This window comes from Salvia splendens, chromosome 4 (assembly GCF_004379255.2).
Source record: "Salvia splendens isolate huo1 chromosome 4, SspV2, whole genome shotgun sequence".
NCBI classification, from domain to species: Eukaryota; Viridiplantae; Streptophyta; class Magnoliopsida; order Lamiales; family Lamiaceae; genus Salvia; species Salvia splendens.
This window is the reverse complement of record NC_056035.1, coordinates 34297934-34323792: the sequence shown is the minus strand read 5'-3', so window position 1 is coordinate 34323792 and position 25859 is coordinate 34297934. Positions and strand designations below refer to the sequence as shown.

Below are 25859 nucleotides of genomic sequence, written 5' to 3'. Positions count from 1 at the left end.
AAGTTGGCGTTTTTATCTAGAAATGCCTATTTCGTTGGCGTGTTTTAAAGACGCCAACGCCGATTGGCGTGTTTGTTCAGAACCTCAACCTCGGTGTGGCAGAAAATTGCAAAAAAAATTTCGGACTTAGACACGCCATCTTGAGTGGCGTGTTTAAAAAAACGCCACTGAATATGGCGTTTTATAGGAAAAACGCCATCGACGTTGGCGTGTTTTAAAAAACGCCTAGTAAGCTTGGCGTGTTTGTTCAGAAACTCAGCCTTGGCGTGGCAAAAAATTGGAAAAAAAATTTCAAAGTTAAAAACGCCATCGCGAGTGGCGTGTTTCAAAAAAATGTACCAAACCAGACTATAAGAGTTCAAATTATCAACATGCACACGTATAAAAAACGGATTTATCAAATTACTAATATACATACGCCAAATGAATGAAAAAACACCAATATCAATACAATATATCAAATTACTTATATAAAGCGTTCAAATCAATGTAAAAACACCAATATAAAAAGTTCGGGCAACGTTCACTCGTCTCGCCTTTTACGCATAAACAGACTACGGATTCCCTTCCCGATGCTGGTCTTAGGGATTCTAGACGGAGGAGTATCTTCAACGACGGCATTCTCTAAATCAACACCAAAAATGTCGTCTCTCGCAGAAGACCGAAGTGGAGATTGTTGATCGCTGAGACCGAAATCTTCTCATGTACCACCCGTGTGGCTGACAGAGTGACGACCCCGCACGGCAGATCTTGGTGGAGGTGGAGCCACAAAATCGTCATCAGAATCATCAACCAACTGAGTATCCATCCTTGATGATGACGACTCTCCACCAACTTTCTTCTTTCCACGCCGCTTCGCTTTTTGCCGCACGGGCATGTCAAGGTCCAGCTCAGAGCGCTGTGAAGGACGGTGGTCCATCGTCTCAGCTTCCCCACATATCTGGAGGCCATCTTCAACCATTCTCGAAATGGTGAATAAATCCGGCCGTCCTGACTAAGGCTGGCAAATCGTGCGGATTGGGTCGTTATCGGGTCAACCTGATAATGACCCAACCCAATAAGGCATAACCTGAATCCGACCTGTTAAGGAAACTGTAAATCCGAACACGAACCCGACCTGCTACCTTCAAATCCGAACACGACCCGCACCCGACACGAACCCGTTATCGACACAATATAATATGGGTTGACACGACACGATAACAACCCGAACATGATATTACACGATTAAAACCTAATATTACACGATTATACCTTAATTTTTAACCTAATTTACACAATTAAAATTCGTTTTATACTATTTAAACCTAATTTATAAGAAATTAAAAAATTAAAGTAATATATATTTTTTAAATAATAATAAAAATAATAATATTAGTTCTTAATGGGTTACCCGTATCCGACCCGCATCCGACCCGAACCCAACCCGAAATTATCGGGTTCTTAATGTGTCAACCCGATAAGGACACGGATCCAATAAAACTTGACCCCAACCCAATAATTTCATGCGGATTCGTGTCAGATTATCGTGTCGTGTCGAAAATTGCCAGCCCTGGTCCTGACATGTCTTGCTCCCTAAGAAAGTGGCGTATTTTGTGAAGGGTCTCCACCTACAATTTTCAGTGTTAATTACATTTCATCTTATGAATATAAATAAAGAAAAGTTGTTGAAATCTACCGCGTAGTGATGAGAGGCCGCTGTTTCATGGAAGCCCTCATGAGAATGCACCCCAGGTTTTGTTAGGTACACCACGGTTATCCGGCGAAACCAATCCATGTACTCATCAGTAGCAACAGGCACCAATGAGTACTCCAAATCAACATACACCGTGTCGTGCCTATTATGCCAATCTTGTATATGATTGGCGTGCCACTGAACCCAGTTCCGACCTGCTTTGCCACGTCGATCCTGTTTCGTAAAATCAGATCCGTGGAACCGGTCGACAATCGGGATATAAGGTTGGACAATCCCAAATTGTCGCAACACCCGTTGTGGCATGTGTGGCTCAACCATATTCCAGCAGATTAGTGTTGTCATCGACGTCCATATAGGACGACCGGCAACACAAACATCCGGCAGATTTCGCGATTCATACGGCCTCCAAATAAACTAAATATGAAACTTATTTAGTCAAAACAAGTTCAATCAAAACAACACACTAGCAACAATTTAGGTTACGTAAATTACCTGATTGGCATGCATTGTTGAGAACTGATCTCTGAAAGTTTCAATGCAATGCCCCGGTGCTTTTACATAAGAGGCCCGACCAGTCCATCTACAAAAATTAAATTATGAGCGAACAACACAAAAATCAATAAAAATTATGCTTAAAAGAGTAATTAGTGGACAACTTACGCGAATGCACATGGTAAGTAGTCTACGGGCGTGGGGTTCAACATCTGCGGTCTAATAATTGGGATTCTTTCCCAAGCCCACAGCTGTAACAATGTAAGAGCTCCCCCGACATCGGTCCTCTTACCAAGTGCAGCTTCACATAAATTGTGGTACAAGCAGGCAAGAGTCGCACCTCCCCAGCTATAGCTAGCACATTGTTCTATATCCATGAAAAACTGAAGGTAGAAGAAGGGAATTTTATTACCGGTAGCGTTCGGGATCAGTAGACCACCCAGTAACAGCAGACAATACACACGAGCACGTTGATTGTACATGTATTGCTCGTGGTCATTACTCAACTCAATCCGCAGTTGATTTGATAAGCTTGTCTGCTTCCAGTTCATTTCTTTTAGATCAACTGCATCTGGAATAAAGCCAAGAAAATCCAAACAAACATCCTTCCAATAGTTGACATCCTTAGTGGGGATGTAACCCGTCAGAGGCTCACCGTCAGTTTTGAGGCCCCATAAGACCTCCACGTCTTCTAAGCTCACAGTCGCTTCACCGACTGGAAAGTGAAACGTGTGAGTCTCTGGCCTCCAACGTTCAATCAAAGCGGTGATAAGATGGTGGTCAATGTCTTTCGGTTGACCACACCTCAACATCCGCCGAACCCCATCTCATCTATAACCGCCAAAACACGAGGATTTATGGGAACATCCCATATGATTCCTTCGTATCTTCTACACCGTACGTCTTCCGATGGCACTCCTGCCCATATGTTATTAGAGACGTGTTGTCTCTGCAGATATAATACGGAGGGGTCCTCAGGACCACATAAGAGCCGACGACGAGAAGTTGAAGAAGATGCCATAAATTACCTACACAACATTCATATTCCAAATTAAACAACAAACAAACCTAAACAAATTCAATAATTACAAACAATTTAATACAATATCACAAAATGGAAGACCTATATCAAACAATTCACAATACACAACTTCAACATCATAACACAATTCACCTACACAAAAGTAACAGTTCAAATAAACAATATACATCAATTTTCCACCAATTCAACTTACCCAATTTTAGTTTAACCAACCTAACAATTTCAATTTCAACCTAACAATGTACACAAAATTAACATTTCAAACTAAAAAAAGACATTAACCAAAACCCACATAAACCAAATCAATTTGCCCAATTTTTAAGCTATCAAACCCTACGATTTTGGTTTATAATCAAATTTATACACAAATTCACTTAACCCAAACAATCCAACATAATAATCAACACTAACGTCATACAAATAATCCATATGCACAATATTTCAACTCAAATCGCAACACATTACAAACCCTAGCTAAGTATCCAACAATTACTCTAATAATGTAAAAGATAAGCATACTAACCGAATAAATTGGATGAATTTGGGGAAAACTAGCACCGATTGATGAATGGAGGGCGAAATCACAAAGACACGGACGAATTTGCGAAGGATTTGGCCGCTGCTAGAGAAAATCGCGAAGTGGGTCTGTGGTGTTAATTTTTCGCGACTGTCTGCTGCTAGTATATGCTTCTGAACAAAGACGCCAATGGTGTTGGCGTCTTTTAGTAAAGACGCAAATGAGGTTGGCGTTTTTTACGTTAAACACGCCAATGACCTTGGCGTTTTATATCGTAAAGACGCCATCAAGATTGGCGTGTTCAAATTTAAGTATTTTGGTTAAAAATACGAGCAAGATACGGTGCCATTGTAAAACGCCAACTATGTTGGCGTGTTTGTGTATAGACACGCCAATATCACTGGCGTTTTTACTTATAAACACGCCAACTTCATCGGCGTTTTTCCCATAAATGGAATTGATAACAAAATGGGTACATTTGCGTTATTTTAAAGGCAAAGTCGCCTAGAAACGCGTTTTTCTCTATTTTGGCGCATATATATTTCTCGTCTACTTCAACCGAGAGATCTACCAAATCCGAAATTTCACTATACGAGAAGAAAATACCTCAGATTCAAAAATCCGAATAGCTCTTGTTCAAAAATTTCTGCGGAATATCGGTATTTTTTTTATTATGTATAGATTTTGTTATAACTCCGTGTTTCTGGTGCTGTTAATCGCATCAATAGCGCGGAAATCCTCGTGCAATTCGATAGTCAATCCATCCAAAGTCAGAACTATCTCATGGAAACCTAGGTACTGATCGTTTTCTTAGTAGAAAATTGAATTGTTTGTAACATTCCGCGCCACCAGCTCTTCTTCTTCTTCTAATTTTTTTTTTTTTTTGCCCTCAGTTGACTATTTGTGTGATTGATTTGCTTGCGATTCAGAGCTTTTGTGTACGAAGGCTTTCTTACGGATGATGAATGCAATCATTTAATTTCTCTAGTTAGTGAGTTTGTATATTCATTATAGTGATTCTCTCTCTCAAACTCTTTTAAGGCGATTGCATTGATTTTTGAGATTAAATTAGGCGAAATCAGAGCTGAAGGGGTCACAGGTGGCAGACAATGAGTCTGGGAAAAGTAAGCTGAGCGAGGTTCGGACTAGCTCTGGAATGTTTATTGATAAAGCCAAGGTACGGATTTTATGTTTGTTTAGTGGTAGCTCATGTTTAGTGGTAACTCTGCTAAAGATAGTGATGAAAATGTTTATGGATGCTTATGATAATTAGATCAGGTTAGATGCATCTGACCTTTTTGTCAATGATTCAGTGATTACACTTTTTGTCTGATCTTGGGAGCCTTATTTAAATCTCATTTTGCTTTGTTATTTGAAAGGATTCATATCGTTATTGTTCATGAATTCCTGAATATATGAGTTGGATGTTTGACAATATATTAACTATATGCACCGTGTTAGAAATAGAGGTGCTAAGAAAAGTAGGTTTGTTAGAACATATTGCGCTGAATCAACCAAATCATGATCAGATTGCTTGCCTTCTTTGAGAAATTACTGAGTTCCAAGATCTTAATTCTTTTTCCTGGCATATGTTGCTACTAGGATCCTATTGTTGCTGGCATAGAAGACAAGATTGCAACATGGACATTTTTACCGAAAGGTAACATTTTTTTCCGAGGATGTGCTATAGAGTCATCACCAGTGTCACCAGTTGATCATAACTCCTAGTTTGTTGATGATGTTTAGTACTATCTGTTTGTATCTATTTTGTTTTTTATTCTTATTTATGACATTGCAGTTCTTTTATACCTTTGGTTCCAATGCAATTTTGGAAGGTGTTTTTGTTAAATCTTGTAATTGTAGTCATATTCAAATCAACTGAATCATAGTACCTAAATAGGAAATCAGGAACTTGAATTGATAGAACACATTATTAAAACTGCCATATATACTTCATTTCCATAAATCTTATGATACTCAAAATTTAACTTGTTTGCCTTTCTCGTGTTGCTCTATATTTATCCATTATCTTCTTTCACTTTGTTCCTATCTTATGTTGTCTACTGAGTAAATCCTTGAGTTTTTCTGTGATCTCTGTACACATTTACTTTTAAATGGAAGCCTCTTGTCTTCATTTGAGGTCTTGTAGATTGATTATTTATGTATGGTAGTATTCTTAAAGGTATGAGGCTATGAGCTATGTGGTGGGCATTTATGATTTGTATTACTACTGCTGCTGCTTGCAAGACCTGATCTTTCATTCTTTCCATAGAAAATGGAGAAGACATACAAGTATTGCGTTATGAACCTGGACAGAAATATGATCCTCACTATGACTACTTTGCGGATAAGGAAAATATAGCTCGTGGTGGACACCGGATAGCAACTGTGCTTATGTATCTCTCTGATGTTGAAAAAGGTGGTGAAACTGTCTTCCCCTCCGCCGAGGTTAGTCATATCTCCACTTTCTGTTGTTCAAAATAATTGGTTTTCACAAACTCATGGCTGCTCAATCTTCAATTGCTATATCACATGCTGTAACCGTGTACACTAGAACTCTTTGCTAGTTTTCTTTAACTGTCATAGGATATGATGGTTATGGAGCAGAGAACTGTGAAGGATTGTTGCTGAAAAAAGCTGAGGGGTCCCTTTTTTAGAAGAGCTTATAAGTTCTACTATATGATAAAGCGTTTGGTGACGTTACAAGATGTTAAAACTAGGTGGTCAAAATGATAAGTTTTAATATTTATCAAGAGCCTAATGATTATGTTTTGATGATTAAGCTTTTAAGATGTAGTAAGTCAAAATAATGGAACTAAAGGGACTTGAATATAAGATATTTTAGTCGTAAATAGCAAACTCTGTTTAGGAGCTTAAAAATCTTAAAAGGCTGTTTCAAAGAGTGAAGCTCAGCCGAACACTCTGTTAACAATATAAATGCCCTGTGGCAATCTGTTTTTCTATGCTGAAGGTTCTCGTTTCTCATGAAATTGTGTTCTTTCCTCACTATCCTACCCTATTCATTGCCATGTCCTTGATGCACTCATGCATGAATCACCTCGACGTAGGTCTGTTTCAACCGAGGAAGAGTTCTCTGAGTGTGGAAGACAAGGTCCTGCAGGTGAGACAATAAGTGAAGTAATTGATTAAGTTAATGTTCTAACTATGTGCGCACAAATTTGACCTCTTTTTTCATTTCCCTACATTTTCCAGTGAAGCCACGCAAAGGGGATGCGCTCCTGTTCTATAGTCTCTATCCAGATGCAACTCCAGATACTGCAAGTCTGCATGCTGGCTGCCCTGTGGATGAAGGCGAGAAGTGGTCTGCAACCAAGTGGATTCATGTCAATTCCTTTGATAAAGTCGTGGGCGGGCACTGTTCCGACTCAGATGAGAACTGCGAAAGATGGGCTTCCCTTGGAGAATGCAACAAGAATCCAGAATACATGATCGGCTCCTCGGATCTCCCAGGTTACTGTCGGAAGAGTTGCAAAGTATGTTAATTGTTTGACCTCTGTCTCACTAAAAATATAAACATGGATGAATTCTTGCTTCATTACACATTTCTGTATCTTGAAAATGTTATTCCCTTGTATATATTATTCTGGCTTGCTGTTGTTCACAGATTTTTGTATTCTTAGTAAAAGAATGTATCTTTGATCATGTTAGGTGATGTTCGGTTTCTTAGATAAAATAGTACTCCCTTCGTCCCTCTGTAGCTGAGTCGTATTCCTTTTTGGGTTGTCCCACTGTGGCTGAATCGTTTCTTTTTTGACAAAAAGCAATAACTTTTCTTTTCTTTTATTTTGCTCTCTCTTACTTTTTTTCTCTCTTCATCTCTCTACATTTTTCTTTTTCTACTTTATTATTCATTTACTTAACTTACTTAACACAACTTTTCTTAAATTCTGTGCAAAAAACAAACTCATCTACTACGGAAGGGCGGAAGGAGTACTAAGATATAATCTAGATTGAGTTGTGAGATTATTTTAGTTGAAGGGTGTTGTCCATTGCTAATTATCATTATTCATCTATGATTGAGTTGTGTGATTCAATCTCATGAACTAAACACACTACATATTTAATCTTCAAATACAATCTTGCAAACCGAACAACCCCTTATTATATACATAATCTGGGATAATTAAAGCCGAGATTATTGAGTTTTAGTCGATAAATTCATGTTTATAATCTCCCGCCATTGTTTGCGTAAGATTAGTGAATAATGTGACTGATCCAAACAAAACAACAAATTATAGACCTATATCGAAGCAAACGCGAGAAATTACTTTTTAGCAAAACTTATAACCATTTGGATGTATGTCATATTCATTTTAAAGTTCATTAATCTCACAATTAAATTTAATAATCCATAAGTAAGGTTTAATAATCACAATTAAAGACGAATGCATGGCATGTAGTACAAGAATACCACCCCTTCCGTTCGCCGTTCACCATTAGTTAGCTCAATTTCCAATATTTTGTTTGTACAAGAATAATTGTCTTATTTATATTTTACTATCTTCTCCGATTTTCTTTAGTATCATTTTGCCATTTTATATGCTCCTCATTAATTGTCCTTTTAATTGTTATTATATACTTCATTCATCCCACTCAAGATATTCCCTTTTCCTTTTTAGTTTATTTCACTCAAAATGTCTACTTTCTATATTTGAAAATAAATCACTTTCTTCTAATTAAAATATTCAACTACTTTTTTCTCTTTATTTACTCAACTTAACAACTCCTCCTAAAATCTTGTGCCATATAAAGTAGTACTAGTTTTATATTGGATTGTGAGGGTAAAAAATTAGTAGAATATAGGGTCCGCATACTAAAAAATAGAATAAAGTAAATGGTTCTATAAATCGTGGACAATCCAAAATGACAAAAGAGTTCTTTAAATGGTGAACGGGGGAGTATGATTTATTAAACTTAGCCGCCCTTGGATTTGGGTGGGGCCCTCCCCCTTAGTGGCCACTGATTAAACATTGCTCACAATACTGTCGGACAAGGATGTTGGGTCCTTGGGATTGGGATTTCACCCTTTGTGAGAATTTTTTGAATTTATACTCATCTCTATAGCATTTTTCACCCACTTCTCATTAGATTTTGTAACGGTGGAGAGTTGGATACTAGTACAATAAAGGTTATCCGCAGAGATAGTGCAGTTGGTTTTGAAGGGACACAGTTGCAAGAATCGATTCCCACTATTACCGCGCAGTTGCAGCACCTTTTAGAGCATCCACTACGCGTCCCGCGCCGTGGGACGCGTTGCAACGTTCGTCTCGTACCGAGCCCGTCCCGTAGCCCGTAGCCGCGAGACAAGGGACGCGCCGTCCCGACACGCGCCCGGGCGACGTGTCGCGCCCCCGATGCATGCGTGACGCCCACTCGCTGGCCAGCGAGTGGGCGTCGTCACGGATTACACAATAATTCTTTTTTTAAAAAAATTCAAATTTTAATAAAAAAAAATTATTTTTCAAACGGTAATGTTACCGTTAATTTTTATTTCTTTTTTTTATTTTTTTTATTTATTTACTCTATAAATAATCCTATTTCATACTCATTTCACACACAAACACATGTCTATTCCTCTCAAATCCTCCCTATAACCACTCCAATTTCATCTTAAATCAACTCAAACAAATGGATCCTTTTGAGCAAATGCGTCAACTAATGGAACAATCACTTGAAGAAGATCGACGCCGAGAGGCGGAGGAAGCCGCGCCGCATCCACGACGCTCCCGGACATATATCCATCGCAACCGGGAGGAAGCCGCCGCAAGGTTAGTACGCGACTACTTCTGCGATGACCCGATTTGGGGAGAAACCTACTTCCGTCGCCGTTTCCGCATGAGTAAACTGCTATTTCTCCACATCGCGAATACTTTGGCGGCCCGGGAAGAGTTCTTCAGAGAAGGGTTCGACGTGGTCGGACGTCCCAGCCACACGACGCTGCAGAAATGTACTGCAGCAATCCGTCAGCTTGCGACTGGACAAACGACCGACATGTTCGACGAATACCTCCACATCGGAGACACCACTGGGCGCATGTGCTTGCTCAAATTCTGCAAAGGCGTCCGGGCAGCCTTTACCGATGAATTTCTCCGGAGGGCAAGCACGACCGATTGTCAGTTCCTCCTCGACCTGCACGAACAAGTGCACGGATTCCCCGGGATGCTTGGCAGTGTCGATTGCATGCACTGGCAATGGAAGAATTGTCCGGTGGCTTGGAGGGGGTCCTACACGAGCAGCCACAAAGGCACCCACCCAACCGTTGTACTCGAGGCCATTGCCGACTACCGGCTTTGGATCTGGCACGCGTACTTCGGGGACCCTGGCTCGAACAACGACATAAACTCGCTCCACCAGTCCGACCTCTCTACCGAAGTTTTGGATGGTAAAGCGCCGGCCATCAACTTTGTCGCCAACAACCGGCTGTATAAAATGGGGTACTATCTTGCCGACGGCATCTATCCGAAGTGGCCGACCTTCGTGAAGACGTGCAACAGGCCTGCGAACCCAAAGCAGGCTCTTTTTGCGCAGAAGCAGGAGGCTGCTCGCAAAGATGTGGAGAGGGCGTTCAAGGTTCTCCAAGCGCGCTTCAACATCATCAAAGCCTCGGCTCGTTCGTGGTTCATGGAGAGCATGGTCGACATCATGTATACGTGCATAATCTTGCACAACATGATTGTCCAAGACGAAGGACCCGATGCGGGAAATTGGTTCGACCCCGAATCCCCCGGAAGCTCAACCGCAAGTAGTCCGCCGCGAAGTGGAGCGCATCCGCCAATACAAGAACGGTTGTCTATTCGGGCAAAGACACGCGACTCTAGCGCCCACGCCCAACTCCAAGAGGATCTAATTGAGCACATTTGGGAAAACTTTGGCGGAGAAAATTAAATTATATCATTTTTATTTTTTTAGGATTTTAATTATGTCCATTTTCTATTTTTTTTAATTTTAATGTTGTTTTAATTTTAATGAAGTGTGTTGTTTTAATTGAATTGTGTTGGAAAAAAAAATAAAAAATGAAATTGAATGAATAGTAATTTAAGGTGCGGTTAAGGGACGGAGCGTTGCAGGTTCCGTCCCTTAGTTAAGGGATGGAGGAATAAAGTACAGTGGAACACTCAAATAGTAGTTTAAGGGACGGTGAGGTTCCTTGGATTGGGTTCTCAAACTTTTTGCATGAATATAAGGAGAGAGTAGAGAGAGTTGTTGACCAACAGCGGACATAAGAGCATCCGCAACGGTGGCAGTCGTCGCCACCGCCGTCCGCGCCTCTGGAACGGATGTGTCTCGCTGCCGCCGCGCTCGCACCGCGCCATCGAGCAGCTGACGTGTCGCGCGGCGATTGGGCAAAGGCATAGCCGTTGCCTTTAAATATTTTTTTAAATTTAAAATCGGGTTTTAATTAAAAAAACCGATAAAAAAATCACTTCCCAAAAAAATTATAACCGTTTATTACCGTTTTTTACACTTTTTTTTATTTTTTCCCCCCCCCCCAAAAATACACACTTTCATCTATAAATACCCCCCACTTTCACACCCAAAAATTCACATCAAACTACAAAATTCTCATCTTCATTCTCCAATATCCATTCTCATCTTCATTCTCCCATACCCTAACAATGTTCGGCCAAGGCGATGACAACCCGCCCTCTCACGGTTGGAACCCCGAATGGTTTGGTGCACAAACGTTTCCTAGTCCGGAAACGGAATATTCGGCCCCTCCTCTCACCCAAGATTCGGACGTTCCGGGTGGCTACCGGCCATACCCAATAGACGACCAAGGTGCCTCCGAAGGGCGATACGGGTGGACACCGGAGCCTAGGCCGACCGCCCCCTCCCAAACTCCGTCGGCTCCTACTCGTAGCGGTGTCCGAACACCGTACACTCCGGCGGAGATGGATAAATTGTTCAAGGCGTACTTCGAAATCTCCGGAGATGCGACGGTTGGCACGAACCAATCCGACGATCACTTTTGGTGGCGCGTCTCTCGCCGGTACAATGCAAACCGGCCGCCGGGAATGATCGAGCGCAACGAGAGTAAGGTGCGCAACTGCATCGGCCGAGCCAACGAAGAAATTGGCAAGTTCAATGGCTATTTCCTTTAGGAGTAGCGGAATGCCGGGAGCGGCCGGAGCGAGGTCGACATCATCACTGCCGCTCTGAGCACCTACCAATCCTTGAACGGTAAGTCGTTTAAGTACCTCAATGTTTGGCAGGAAACGCGGTTCCACCCGAGGTATATGGGAGGCGTAACATCCTCCTCGAGCGGCTCCTCCAAATGGTCAAGGTCGGTATCCCTATCCGACTCCAGCTCCGAAGAAGTGGCTAGCCAACTCGCCGGAGCTAACTTGGGTAGCCCCGACGCCGGACCAAGCGGTTCCCAACGCCGACCGCAAGGAAGGAAGAAGGCGGCGGCCGACCGCCGGCGCTCCGCGACTCCAACGGCCCCCGCCCCCGAACCCGCACCCTATGTTCCACCTCCACCCCCGAACAACTCGTAGTGTGCCCTTTTGGCCCAACTCAATATGGCCGATAGGTCAACTATGACCCTCACGCAACTTCAAACGCATGAGGACATGATATTGAGTCTCAAAAAATAATTGGGGTTGGTGCCGCCGGATGCGTTGTCTTCCTCGGGTAATATTAGCCAATAATCATGTAATTTTAATTTTTAGGAGTTTAATTATGTAATTTTAAATTTTTAGTATTTTAATTATGTAATTTTTAATTTTTAGGATTTTAATTATGTAATTTTTAATTTTTAGGATTTTAATTATGTCTTTTTTATTTTATTTGTAATTTGTAATATTTATTGTGGTTTTTAATGAATTTTAGTATTATGGAAATGTTTTTGTGTAATTGAATTTTAAATTAATCGTGCTCGTCATTGCGGAAGAGCACAGCTGTGGGTATCGTGCTCTTGCCAGAGAGCAGGCAGAAAGAGTGGGGTTGGGCCCACAACTGTGCCGCTGGCAAGAGCACGGTTGAGGATGCTCTAAGGAAAAAAAAACCGACAGCAGCTACTGTAGGATCTGATTCTCTGGTCTATGTCGACTTAGGTGTCGGGAACTGGTAAAAAAAAAAAAAAATTAGATATATAAATCCTAACATGTGCGGTTAATTCATCCAGATCAACTGTACAATCTTTGTCCTGTGCAAATAATTCATTCTATTTACACATTTTATAAACGTAAAATCCAATTGTTTTTTTAACTGGGACCTCCAACAAACCTAATGCACATCTATTTTTCAACAAACATCAATCATCATATCTGTATTCTCTGAAAATGGATTCTGCAATCTTGTGATTGCTACTAATATAGTACTCCATTTATGTGTACGTTTTAAATAAATCTAACATTCAAACTCTACTTTTTTATTCTAAAGAGATGTGAATTCCAATACAATTGGAACTTAGACACATCAACTTGATTGATTCTCGCGACAAAGGTGAATTGGCTGTCATTATATATGAGCTAGGCGTGCACAAACCGAACCGGCCCGACGGTTAACCGCTGGTTCGGGTCCGCCGGTTCATGAACCGCTATTGGAACTTAGACACATCAACTTGATTGATTCTCGCGACAAGGTGAATTCGTTGTCATTATATATGAGCTAGGCGTGCACAAACCGAACCGGCCCGGCAGTTAACCGCCGGTTCGGGCCCGCCGATTCATGAACCGGGACCGGGACCGGAACCGGCGGTTTGAACCGTCCGGTGGGTTGCCGATTCCAACGGGCCGGTTCAGGGTCGAAGGATGCGTGAACCGTGAACCGGCGGTTCAAAACCTGCGGTTTACCGGTTTGAACCGGCAGTTCAACGGTTCAAACCGCCGGTTCAGGGTCGGCAAAATCGTGAACCTTGAACCGGCGGTTCGGCGGTTTGAACCGCCGGTTCAACCGAATTTCTTTAAAAATTATTATTTATAAAATTTGATTTTTATATTTAAAATCAATTTTTACAAACAAATGAATACAAGAAATTCGTAATAGCCCATATATATTTGATGGGCTTGCGAATTTATGAAACCATTTTTGGTTGTTTCTCTTTTATAGAGACATCCTTGAATGTTTTATGTTCCACTTTCGATGTGGGACAAACTCATTCTTGGTTGTTTCTCTTTTATAGAGACATCCTTCAATGTTTTATGTTCCACTTTTGATGTGTGACAAAATCATTCTTGGTTGTTTCTTTTTTATAGAGACATCCTTGAATATTTTATGTTCCACTTTCGATGTGGGACAAAATCATTCTTAGTTGTTTCTCTTTTAGAGCATCCACAGTGGTTATAGCCCAGCAATAGCCCAGTCATAGCCTAGCCACAAACTCCTCCTGCCACATCATCAATACTAAAAATCCTCCTGCCACATCAGAAATAGCCCAGCCATAGCCTAGCCATATCATAAATAGCCCAGCCACATCAATAGCCACATCACTAATAACACAATATACGGAATTTAATTTACGAGACATATACGAGAAACATTAATAATACTATTTTAATTTTTTTTAAAAAGTACAATAAATTAAAAAAATACAAAATTTTTAAAAAAGTACATTAATAAAAAATACAAGTGGTGCGAATGAAAATGAAGTGCAAATCGCGTATATATAGTGTTTCGAAAATTAAAAATAAAAAATAAAAAATTCACTAGGCTATGCGCTGGGCGATCCGGGCGCTGCAATGGAGCCGAGCGGATCGCCCAACACATAGCCCAACGGATTTTGACCGCCTAGCGCTAGGCGAAATTGATTTCCGGAAAACCGCTCGGCGGTTTTCGGCTCCTCCAATGGTTCGCCTAGCGACCGCCTAGCGACCGCCTAGCGCCGGCGGTGTGATAGGCGGTGCGATAGGCGCCATTGTGGATGCTCTTATAGAGACATCCTTGAATGTTTTATGTTCCACTTTCGATGTGAGACAAAATATGTTGAAGTACTTTCTTTTATAACTACATATTTAGAGCATTCATTCATCTTTTTCTAATGTGAGATACAAAACTTTCTTTTGTCTCTACTTTTCTTCATGTTTTGTACGATATATATAAACAAAATTATTATTCAAATATATTCTTGATTGATAAAAATAAAGAATTATTGAGAAATATGATTTGTATATAGAAAATATTTATTTGTATAATAATTATTGTTAGGTTTATACAATTTGTATAAGAATTATTCTTTCAATGTGTATAATATTATTTATTAGTTAACATATACATAAATTTATAAACATAAGCAAATCATTAATGATAAATAAAATATTAAGTAGTGTTTATTAATTTTTGTAAATAAAATATATTCATTATAAGTTGAAATACACTCTCTATAATTCAATACACTATAATTCAAGTAGTGTTTTCCCTATAATTCAATACACTCTCTTCCTATTTAAATGCTCAAGTCCAATATTAAGTATTGATATTTTAAAAATCAAAAGGTTTAACTTTAAGTAGTGTTTATTAATTTTTGTAAATAAAATATATTCATTATAAGTTGTAATTTTTAGTCTTATTCAAATTTATTATCAATAAAATTGTAACTTTCACCTTATTGTTTGAAATTTGTTTAAGCACATTTTATACATAATAAAGACTAAAAAGACAAAAAAAAATTACTCCATACTTAAAGTTGGATTTGATTTTTAAAATGCCAATACTTGGATGAGAGTATATTGGATTAAATATTCCATATTTAATGATTTGCTTAGGTTTATAAATTTATATATATGTTAACTAATAAATAATATTATACACATTGAAAGAATAATTCTTATACAAATTGTATAAACCTAACAATAATTATTATACAAATAAATATTTTCTATATACAAATCATATTTCTCAATAATTCTTTATTTTTATCAATCAAGAATATATTTGAATAATAATTTTGTTTATATATATTATACAAAACATGAAGAAAAGTAGAAGATAAAAGAAAGTTTTGTATCACACATTGGAAAAAGATGAATGAATGCTCTAAACATGTAGTTATAAAAGAAAATACTTCAACATATTTTTTCACATCGAAAGTGAAACAAAAAACATTCAAGGATGTCTCTATAAAAGAGAAACAACCAAAAATGATTTTGTCACACATCGAAAGTGAAACATAAAACATTCAAGGATGTCTCTATAAAAGAAAAACAACCAAAAATGATTTTGTCCCACATCGAAAGTGAAACATAAAACATTCAAGGATGTCTCTATAAAAAAGAAACAACCAAGAATGGTTTCATAAATTCACAAGCCCATCAAATATCTATGGGCTATTATGAATTTCTTGTATTCATTTATTTGTAAAAATTGTTTTTAAGTATAAAAATCAATTTTTATAAATAAAAAGTATTTTTTTTAAAAAAAAATTCGGTTGAACCGCCGGTTCATGCCAAAAACCGGCGGTTTTGAAACGCCTCGTGAACCTGCGGTTTTTTTAACCGGAACCGGAACCGCCGGGACCCTTGGCAGGCCGGTTCCGGTTCATGCATATGATGAACCGTGAACCGCCGGTTCATGAACCGGAACCGGTGGTTCGGAACCGTTGTGCATGCCTAACTTTTGATATGAGCCATACTAATGAAACTTTATTAGAAGAAATTCTATGTTCAATATCATTCGCAACAATCCTTGTGTTTCCAAAAAAAATCATTCATGTAAAAAATTCAATCTTTTATGATTTGTGATGAATATATTATGATAATAGATTTTGCCCCCTCCAATCTTTAATATTCACAAAAATTCAATCTTTTATGATTTGTGATGAATATAGTTGTAGGTGACAACATGTAGAATTTTGCACTAATATGATTTAAAAAGAAAAAGAAAAGAATAGTTGGATAGAACATGGGGGCCGTATTTGGAGGCTCAGTTTTGATACCATAGTATGTTGGAGATAGCCCAAAACTGTACTGCTAGCTATCACCATAAAACAGGAAAAATTTGGATCTTTAGTAGTACAACACTAAATTCACCAAATCCTCTATGAAAGCATTTATATCTCTTATATTTTTGTAAGTAGTAAAACTTAGTACTATTTCTCAAGATCTTCATTTTGTGCTCCACCTTTGATCAAATGGAGGTTCAGTTGCAAAGGAGCTATATTGAATCTAGTAAAACCTTGTTTCGTGAGGTAACAACACGACATGGGGAAACTGCTGATCATAATTTGTTTTGTTGTTTGTTGGTTTTGATGTTTTTGTGTTTGTTTGGTTGAAGGGACTCTTGGATGGTCAGTTTATTCAGCTGCTGATGCTTCGAGATGAGAGCAATCCTGATTTTGTGATGGAAGTGGTGACCCTTTTTCTTTGAAGATTGTCAACAAATTCTGAATCAACTCTCCCAGACCTTGTCATTATTCCCTCTCTATCTCTCTCTATGATTCTATCTATCTATCTATATATGTGTGAGTGTGTGAGTGTGTGTGTGTTTTACAGTAATAATAGTTGTTGGTTGCTGCATGTGTGCAGGAATGAGCAGAGTGTGGACTTTAAGAAGGTTGATGCTAATGTACACCAACTGAAAGGTAGCAGCTCAAGGTAATAACATGCTATCTGTGTTTGTTTGTGTGATTTTGGAATTCTAATCTAACTTTGATTTTTATGGTGAATGTACTACAAGACTGGATTTCTTGGTCTCAATTCTCAACATGGTCTGTTTGTATGATGTAATAAAAGTATCAAGATTAAAATCAAAGGCTAACTTGTAGATAACATTGAGTAAGACTTTTACAGTATTGGGGCTGCGAGAGTGACAAGTGCTTGTATTGCCTTCCGCAGCTTATGTGACGACCAAAACGTTCAAGGGTATGTATGGCTTCTGGATCTTCGTCTTGAAACGTGATTGCTGTCCAACACTCTTACCAAACCACCACTGTTCTCATCTATAGTTATCTGCCCGTCTTTGGACAGCATGCCCGTTGCTAGCACGCCAAGATTCTTCACTATATACATCGTCTTCAGGAACAGCTCATTGCCTCCTAAGATCACTGCACCAAGAATTTCCCCCAAAAACATATCCTGCAAAAGGTCAACGGAGACCTGAAGTAAAAGTCACAATTAAAAACATAGGTGGCAATTTTAAGATGTTTCTACCATACCACATGTTGATATCTGGGATGAGTCCTTTTTAACGAGTGCAGTCTTGAAAACAGACGCCTTGCGAATATTGATTCAGGTGTCTTGTTTGTGAGGCGGAGGCTGGCTAAAATCCCATTGAATCGACTGACTCGTCGTTGTACGTTGAGTGGGACTAGTGTGATTTTGTGTCCAGACTCAAAAACTCTTTTTGCAGCTGAAGGATCAAGAAACATGTTGAGCTCTGCAAATTTGTTTGTTGGAGTGTTGATGACATTTCCTTTATCTGTTTCATTTTTGCCAATGTGCCCTCCAACTAACAATATCTCCTGCAGATTTAGTGAAAGAATCAACAGAAATTATTACACAAACATAACACTAATCTTATCTTTTTCTTGCTTTTGTCCACATACCTCAATGGCAGAAGTCGACTTCTCGCCCGAAAGAATAATCTTTGCAACATTTGTCAATGGCCCATTTGTCAAAATAGTAACTTTTGATCCGGGCGTGAGAGACTCTATTAATGACTGCCATATCTCAAGAGTTAGGGGCTGTCTTAGTTCAGGGTGTTCAGTATCTCTAGGAGCTCCAAATTTCACTGAATTTTCTGCTGTATACCTCCGAGGGCTACGTGGTAAATCACGAGCAAGTCCATAGAGGGTGTCGGAGTCAAGAAAGCCGCCACTACCATGTGGGATGGCCTTGATGTACTTGCAGTCTCCAATAGCTGAGAAAATGGGATCAGTCTGGTTGACTGCAAACACATCTCCTAGACCAACGGGAATGTCATCGCGTCCCATCATGTGTAAAAGGTCATAGACAACATCAATCGTTGCTGCATTCGCCCATCCTGTAGGACTCACTATGATTGCCTACATGCAACTAATGTGCTTATTAGAAACTACTAACGGAGATAGAAAGAAAAAAAGTGAAGGATGCAAAGAATGGATTCACCTTGAGATCTACAACTTCAACAGGTAGTTTTAGGAGATAAAAGAGTGCTAGAAAATCTCCAGCACTCATATCCATGTCGAAAACGACCTTCTTTCCAAGCTGCCTTCCTTTAAGGTCTGGCCTGTACAGGACTTCTTTGTAGTGAGGAAATTGCTTTGTGAAATTGAACTTTCCAGATTGTTCTTTTTTGTTCAAAACCTGAAACATTATCACATCATTCTTAACTTCTCATGATCTCATGAAGCAAGAGATGTGAGATTATGGAGAGAAAAAAAACTCACAAACTCACATTTAGAAAGTTCCCAAAAAATTATCTGTTCAATTTGCTGTTTCTGTCGCGATTAGGCTTAGCTCTCACAGCTACAAGAACGCGTACGCCTCCTTCACCAGTCACTTCTGCAGTATATCCATCCTAAGTAATATAGCAACACATCAGAAGTATGCTCTAGGCACATCTAGCTACAAATGAATTAGGTAAGAGAGGTGGTAAGATGAATAACCTTGCACCTGCCCTTCCCATTCTTCGCAATGCGAAATGGATCGCGCAGTCCAGTCTGAACATGGCCGCTGTGAACACCATCTCTTCTTAAACCAAACTTTGGTTTTCGGACTCCATTGAATAATGGGTTTGATCCATCCGATGCACCATATGGCTCGTTTGAGGTGATCTGTCACGACCGCCCTTCTAGGGTATAATAAATGCGGCGATCGCGACTTAAACGGACTCAAATGTAACAAGGAAAATAGGCTAGGGTTTCATCAAAAAGGTTTGACCAAAGTATTTAATGAACAATTAAGTATAGGAAAAGAAGGTCACGCTTTAGCAATGAAATCCAATGAAGAATGACTACCATAATTTAGGTCAAAAGGGCAAGGCTCAAAATAATCCAAAACGTAACATGTCTCAATCTCTCAAACAAGAATTCAATAGTTTCAGTATTAACCCAAAGATAAGAGTAATCATGTTTTAGCGGAAGCATCCAAGAGAAAAGTGAAGTCATGTGTGAAGACACGACGACACTCGGAGTTCCAAGACAGTCTCATAAATTTAATTAATTTTCTCAACACCACCAACCGCTCGTCGCCACTCAACCTGCACATAAGGAAAACACATGCAGGGCTGAGTACTATAATAATACTCATGGGGCTCATGCCGAAAACATTTTCAATAAAAGTATTATTTATCATGCCATACATAAGTAACCATCGGGGTTTAGCTTTAGAAAGGCCCGAGACACTCAAAATCATTTCTCATTGTAAAAGTCAATTGATCAGTCATTTTCCCATAGACGTTAACCATACCTGCCAATACATGACATGGAATGTGGCCACAAACCAAGTCACTAGACCGGCCAGCCCGTACGCTAGCACACAGTCTACCAAAGGTGTACACTAGTCCAAGTAGGGTTTGCGGCCCTACGAGGACCCGAATTCGATTTAAATAATAATGGCTTCAAGCCATATCAGATAGGCACGTTAAAATCAAACAAGGCATGATAAACACAATTTCATTCCCATCGATAAAACATTTAGGACATCGTCCTTATTTAAAAGAAAGCCCACCTCGTCTGCTTAGATCTTAAGTACTTTCTTCCCCTTGCTATCACGCTGAGAGCGCGAGTTATCACCTTTAAATTATGTGTAACACAAATCAGTCTCAATCATTGACTCAAAATCATGCATGTCCCCAACGTTTCCCTTTTGCCCATCGATTCGTTGTATATTTATCATTCACAATCAAGACATGCTCTTCATATCCATTTATTCACACACAACTCCAGATCTATCATCAAATCAAGGTCACGCATGAGTGTTCCTCAACACACATCACACGCACGCACACACACAACACGCACACACACGCACGCCGACACACACACACACATCCCATTCATCAATTGGGTTCCCCTTTTTCACTCGATCTATATGCATGATGGTTCAAGAACATCGATTAAACGATTGGATGAGGAAAGACAGATCAAACAAAAATACCTCTTCTTGATAGAAACGATCGGTAGAAACAAAGTATAATCTTGATTCTTCAAAAATTCTTGAGGCTTCAACTTAAATTCTTCTCAAAAGATGAAGAATTCAAGGAGAAAAATAGAAGAAAAATTGAGAGGGAGTGGGAGAAGTGAGAGGCGTGAATTTGGGAGAGAGAGGCGTGTAGTTTTTATTTAGGTTTAGGGTTTCTCTATTATTTATAGAGTGCAAGATATAATATTTAATTAAATAAATTAAAGATTTGAAAAGATATGGAAGAGTGGAAGTTGGCGTGAATTAGGAGAGAAAATTAGGAGGAATTCGAAATCTAGGGTATTTAACCTATGATTTAATTTGGTATTTCACGGAGTAGAATAAAATAATACGGAGCAGAATAAAAATAAAAATACTCCCAATAATATATGGAGTAGGCAATTTTATTCCTTCTCCCAAAAGGAATTAAACTCAAATCCTAATAAAAATAGGATATGGCAAGATCTCCTTAGGTATGGTAAGATTTGCTAGAATATTTATATTTATTCATGGAAGGGAATAAATAAGGGATCAAAATATATAATAAACAATTCCTTCTTCCCTTAAATAAGGGGAAATTTCGAAATATCCCTAGGAATAAGGTAGGGGTCGAATTTCTCATGGAGAAATAAAGAATAATCGGGTTTTAGATTTAATTAGGATAATTATCCCAACAAATAATTAAATCCAGGAAAAAATAGAATTCCTCTCCAATAAATAATAGTGGTCGAAAATTTCAAATAAAAAGGGCAAGGTAATTATTGATGATCCTATTTGATCTCACTTACCCTTAGAAAATAATTCACCACAATATATTTCACCCTGCATCGATTATTCAAACAGTCACGTCATAATTCAACAAGATTGACTATTCCATATTCTCGTCACGTCTTCAACGATATTGACCATTCAATGGCCACGTCATTTCTCCAACAATGTTGACTATTCAAACCAAGTCTCAACTCCAAAGCACAATTAGGTCACATAGAAATCAAGCAATTAATTCACTCGTCAATTAATCCACATACTTCACGACATTAAAACATTTAATGCAAAATTTTAGGGTTCGAAAATTATGATTCAAAAAGTGGGGCGTTACATGATCACTGTGATATTCATGTACTCCATTTCAGCAAACTCATTCTCCCCATTAACGTTGTTTTCTGTGAGCATGATGGAAGCTGCCACACCCGATAGGAATGAATCCCACATGAAATAACTCTGCACTAAGTGATGTTTTTTTCACAAAGTTGTTATTCTACTTCATCTAGTTAAAACCAAATGATGTTTCTGCAACTGCGTACCGTGAAGAACTCATCATCAAACCATGTGTCGCGAGCCATTTTCAAGGACTTGAAGCAGTACTGCGCCTCTCAAACTCCTCAAAGAAGTTCACAGTTATGGGGATGGTGTTGGTGGCATCCAGTGGCACAAGAGTGATTGGGGTCCCAGAATGTATCACCTGATCACACAAACAAATGCCCCACGGCCCGGGTTAACATATCTAGAAGCTTCTGGAAACTTAAGTTTTATCTGGTTCAAATTACATCAATTGGAGTAGATCCGTAACTACGGCACTTCTAGCGAAGAACAAGGTTGCTTTCATCAATGGCACTCTTCTTCGGCCGGCCGATGATGATCTATTGTTTTCGGCGTGGCTTTGATGCAATAGTATGGTTGTATCATGGATCAGGAACTCCATTTCGCCCCAGATCTGCTCGAGCATCATGTATATCGACAATGCACATGAGATCTGGTCTGGTCTACGTGATCGGTTCTCTCAATTGGATACAGCTAGAGCCTATCAGCTGCGGCAGAAAATCATGTCGCTCACGCAAGGGAATGATGATATTAACACCTATTTCACTAATTTGAGAATACTTTGGTATGAATACAGGCACTCTCAACCTATTGCTTGGTGTGTTTGTGGCACATGTCGATGCAATAGTGCATCCAAGTGGCATGCATATCAAGAAGAAGAGTGTAGCATGCAGTTTTTGATCAGACTGAACTCAAGTTTTTCACAGATCCGATCGAGCATCCTATCTATGATTCATTTGCCTTCTTTATCCAAGGTTTTCTCCCTTGTTTTGCAGGAGGAAAGGCAGCGTACAATTGATGGCAACACATCCTACACCTCAGTTGTCACTCCTTCAATGAGTGAACAGTTATACTCTGCCAATGCTGCTCAATCTTACAATAGGAGTAGGTTGTGCTCTCATTGTGGTAAAACCAATCATACAGTGGATAAATGTTTTGTTTTGCATGGATTTCCACCTAGCTTTGGCAAGGGAAAAGGAAAATTCAATCCTAAGGATAGCAGTTTTCCAAAATCTGTCAACTATGTGGAGAATAGCTTTGATGAATATGATAAGGCTGCTTTCTCCAATAGAGCTGTTGTGCCATCTCCTGAGCAGTGTCAACAGCTTATTCAACTCCTGCAAACTCAACTTCCTGCTACGGCCACTCCCCCTCCATCATCATCTTCAGCCTCACCAAATGATCTCCCATCCACAAACTGTACCTCATTCACAGGTACTATCTCATTCATTCCTTTTGTTGCTTCAGTGACTACATCAAATCCTCATTAGCTGCTAGATACAGGCGCCACTCACCATGTTCGTTGTGATTTGTCTGTGTTTGACACTTATTCATCTATCAAAAATGCATCGGTGCACCTTCCTAATGGTGCAACTGCCCCAGTCACACATATTGGTTCCATCATCTTAAACTCATCTATAACTCTCATACCTGTCCTTTGTGTTCCCAGCTTCACTTTTAATTTGATCTCTATCAGTTCTCTAACTTCCTCACTTCAATGCACTGTTGTCTTCACTAATAATTCCTTTGAAATTCAGGGAGCTTCTCAGACAACTGTGATTGGGAGGGGTAGTCGAATAGGGAATCTATACACCTTAGAGACTTCTGATCTAGAAAAGAATCAAGGCTTTTCCATGCCTTCTGCCATCTCTTCCTTTAGCTAATTCTTCTGTTGTTTCTTCTTCTTTTTCAGCCTCTACTGTAATTCCTTGTACAAATATTGTTACTGGAATTGATGTATGGCACCAAAGGTTGGGACATTTATCCTATGACAAATTAAAATCCATGTCTGATATACTTCATTTCACACATAAAACTGCCTCTTTATGTGAGATTTGTCCCCTTGCTAAACAGAAACATTTGTCATTCATGAGATAGAAAGTATAGCTGCTAATTGTTTTGATCTTGTGCATTGTGATACCCAGGGACCCTTCCAAACTCCCACTAATCAAGGTTTCAGATATTTCCTCACTCTAGTGGATGATTGCTCTAGATTCGTTTGGACTTTCTTGATGCAAAATAAATCTGATGCTGGAGTGATACTACCCTAATTTTTTAATACAGTTCTCACTCAATTTGGGAGGAAAATCAAAGCCATTCGGTGTGATAATGCACCTGAACTCAATATCCCCTCTCTGTATACCTCCTTTGGCACTGTCTTGCAACATTCATGAGTTGAAACCCCTCAACAAAATGCCAGGGTCGAGAGGAAACATCAGCACTTACTAAATGTTGCTAGAAGCCTTCTTTTCCAATCTTTCTTACCTATCCAATTTTGGGGGGATTGAATTCTTAGTGCCTATTATCTTATAAATAGGATTCCCTCCTCTGTTTTGCCAAACAACTCAACCCCTTTTGAAATCCTTTTCCAGAAAGCACCATCTTATTCAGACTTGAGAGTAATAGGATGTCTGTGCTATGCTTCAACACTTCAAAAAGGCAGAGATGAATTCTCCCCTAGAGCAACTAAGTGCATTTTGCTTGGATATCATTCAGACTACAAGGGATATAAACTATTGAATTTGATGAGTATGCAAGAACTCATCACAAGAGATGTAGTTTAGAACTCATCACAAGAGACGTAGTTTTTCATGAGGATGTCTTCCCTCTCTCACACTTAACTCCATCTCATTTTCCACATCCTTCAGAAACACCAGAAATAAATCCAGATATTTCACTCCCTGCACCTGCTATTCCTTCTTCTTCCTCTAGTTCAGAAAATGACAGTTCTAACTCTAATATTTCTAGAACTGGAAGAACAATAAAGCCACCATCTCACCTCACTGACTTTATTTGTAATTATGTCAGCTCCAATTCTCCATATCCAATCTCTGCCTACTTCACTCTATCCAAACTTTCTCCTGAGTATCTCAAATACATTATCATCATGTATGTCGTTTATGAGCCTGCAACATATAACCAAGCCTCACAATACCATGAGTGGCAGCAAACTATGCAAGATGAGCTTTCTGCATTTGCTAGAACAGAGACTTGGTTTGTAACTGTTCTACCACTTGGAAAAGTACCTATTGATTGCAAATGGGTCTACAAGGTGAAGTATAATCCTGATGCATCGGTTGAGAGATATAAAGCAAGGTTTGTGGCCAAGGGCTTCACTCAATTAGAGGGTGTGGACTTTCTGGACACTTTTTCCCATGTGGCTAAGCTGACTACGGTTAAACTCTTATTAGCTCTTGCTGCAATACATGGGTGGTCCCTATCTCACCTTGACATAAACAATGCCTTTCTCTATGGAGATCTTGAGAAAGACATATACATGACTCTTCCACCAGGCTATAAAGTGGACTGGCAGACTGTTGAAGGGGCAACTCCACAATCAACACTAGTTTGCAAATTAAAGAAGTCTCTCTATGGCTTAAAACAAGCATCTAGGCAATGGTACTTGAAGTTTTCAGAAGTATTGAAGGGCTTTGGTCTGCAACAGTCTGCATCAGACCATTCATTATTCTTCAAGAATGATCAAGCTGGTTTCTTTGGACACTAGTTTTCAAATTAAAGAAGTCTCTCTATGGCTTAAAACAAGCATCTAGGCAATGGTACTTGAAGTTTTCAGAAGTATTGAAGGGCTTTGATCTGCAACAGTCTGCATCAGACCATTCATTATTCTTCAAGAATGTTCAAGCTGGTTTCTTTGGCATTGTTGTATATGTGGATGACATTTTAGTAGCCACAACTAACCTTGAAATGACAGAGAACTTCAAAAACTTCTTG

General features: G+C 39.3%; 2 protein-coding genes and 1 pseudogene across 2 annotated transcripts; 1 reads left to right on the top strand and 2 right to left on the bottom strand.

The window, feature by feature from the left end:
- Positions 1 to 700: 700 nt before the first annotated feature.
- LOC121801033 lies at positions 701 to 2341 on the bottom strand. Its single transcript, XM_042200504.1, has 4 exons — positions 2189 to 2341; positions 1679 to 2110; positions 1548 to 1610; positions 701 to 940 (listed from the first exon to the last, which is right to left on the bottom strand). Exons 1-4 carry the CDS (start codon positions 2201 to 2203, stop codon positions 701 to 703), a joined length of 750 nt encoding a protein of 249 aa, XP_042056438.1. The 5' UTR covers positions 2204 to 2341.
- Positions 2342 to 3936: 1595 nt separating this feature from the next.
- On the top strand, positions 3937 to 7410 carry LOC121801032 (probable prolyl 4-hydroxylase 4). The gene is made up of 7 exons (XM_042200503.1): positions 3937 to 4058; positions 4677 to 4734; positions 4820 to 4924; positions 5350 to 5407; positions 6020 to 6202; positions 6806 to 6868; positions 6961 to 7410. The coding sequence occupies exons 1-7, from the start codon at positions 3937 to 3939 to the stop codon at positions 7248 to 7250; spliced, it is 879 nt and encodes a 292-aa protein (XP_042056437.1). The 3' UTR covers positions 7251 to 7410.
- A 10136-nt stretch (positions 7411 to 17546) lies between these two features.
- On the bottom strand, positions 17547 to 22150 carry LOC121801031 (annotated as a pseudogene).
- Between the last annotated feature and the right edge of the window lie 3709 nt (positions 22151 to 25859).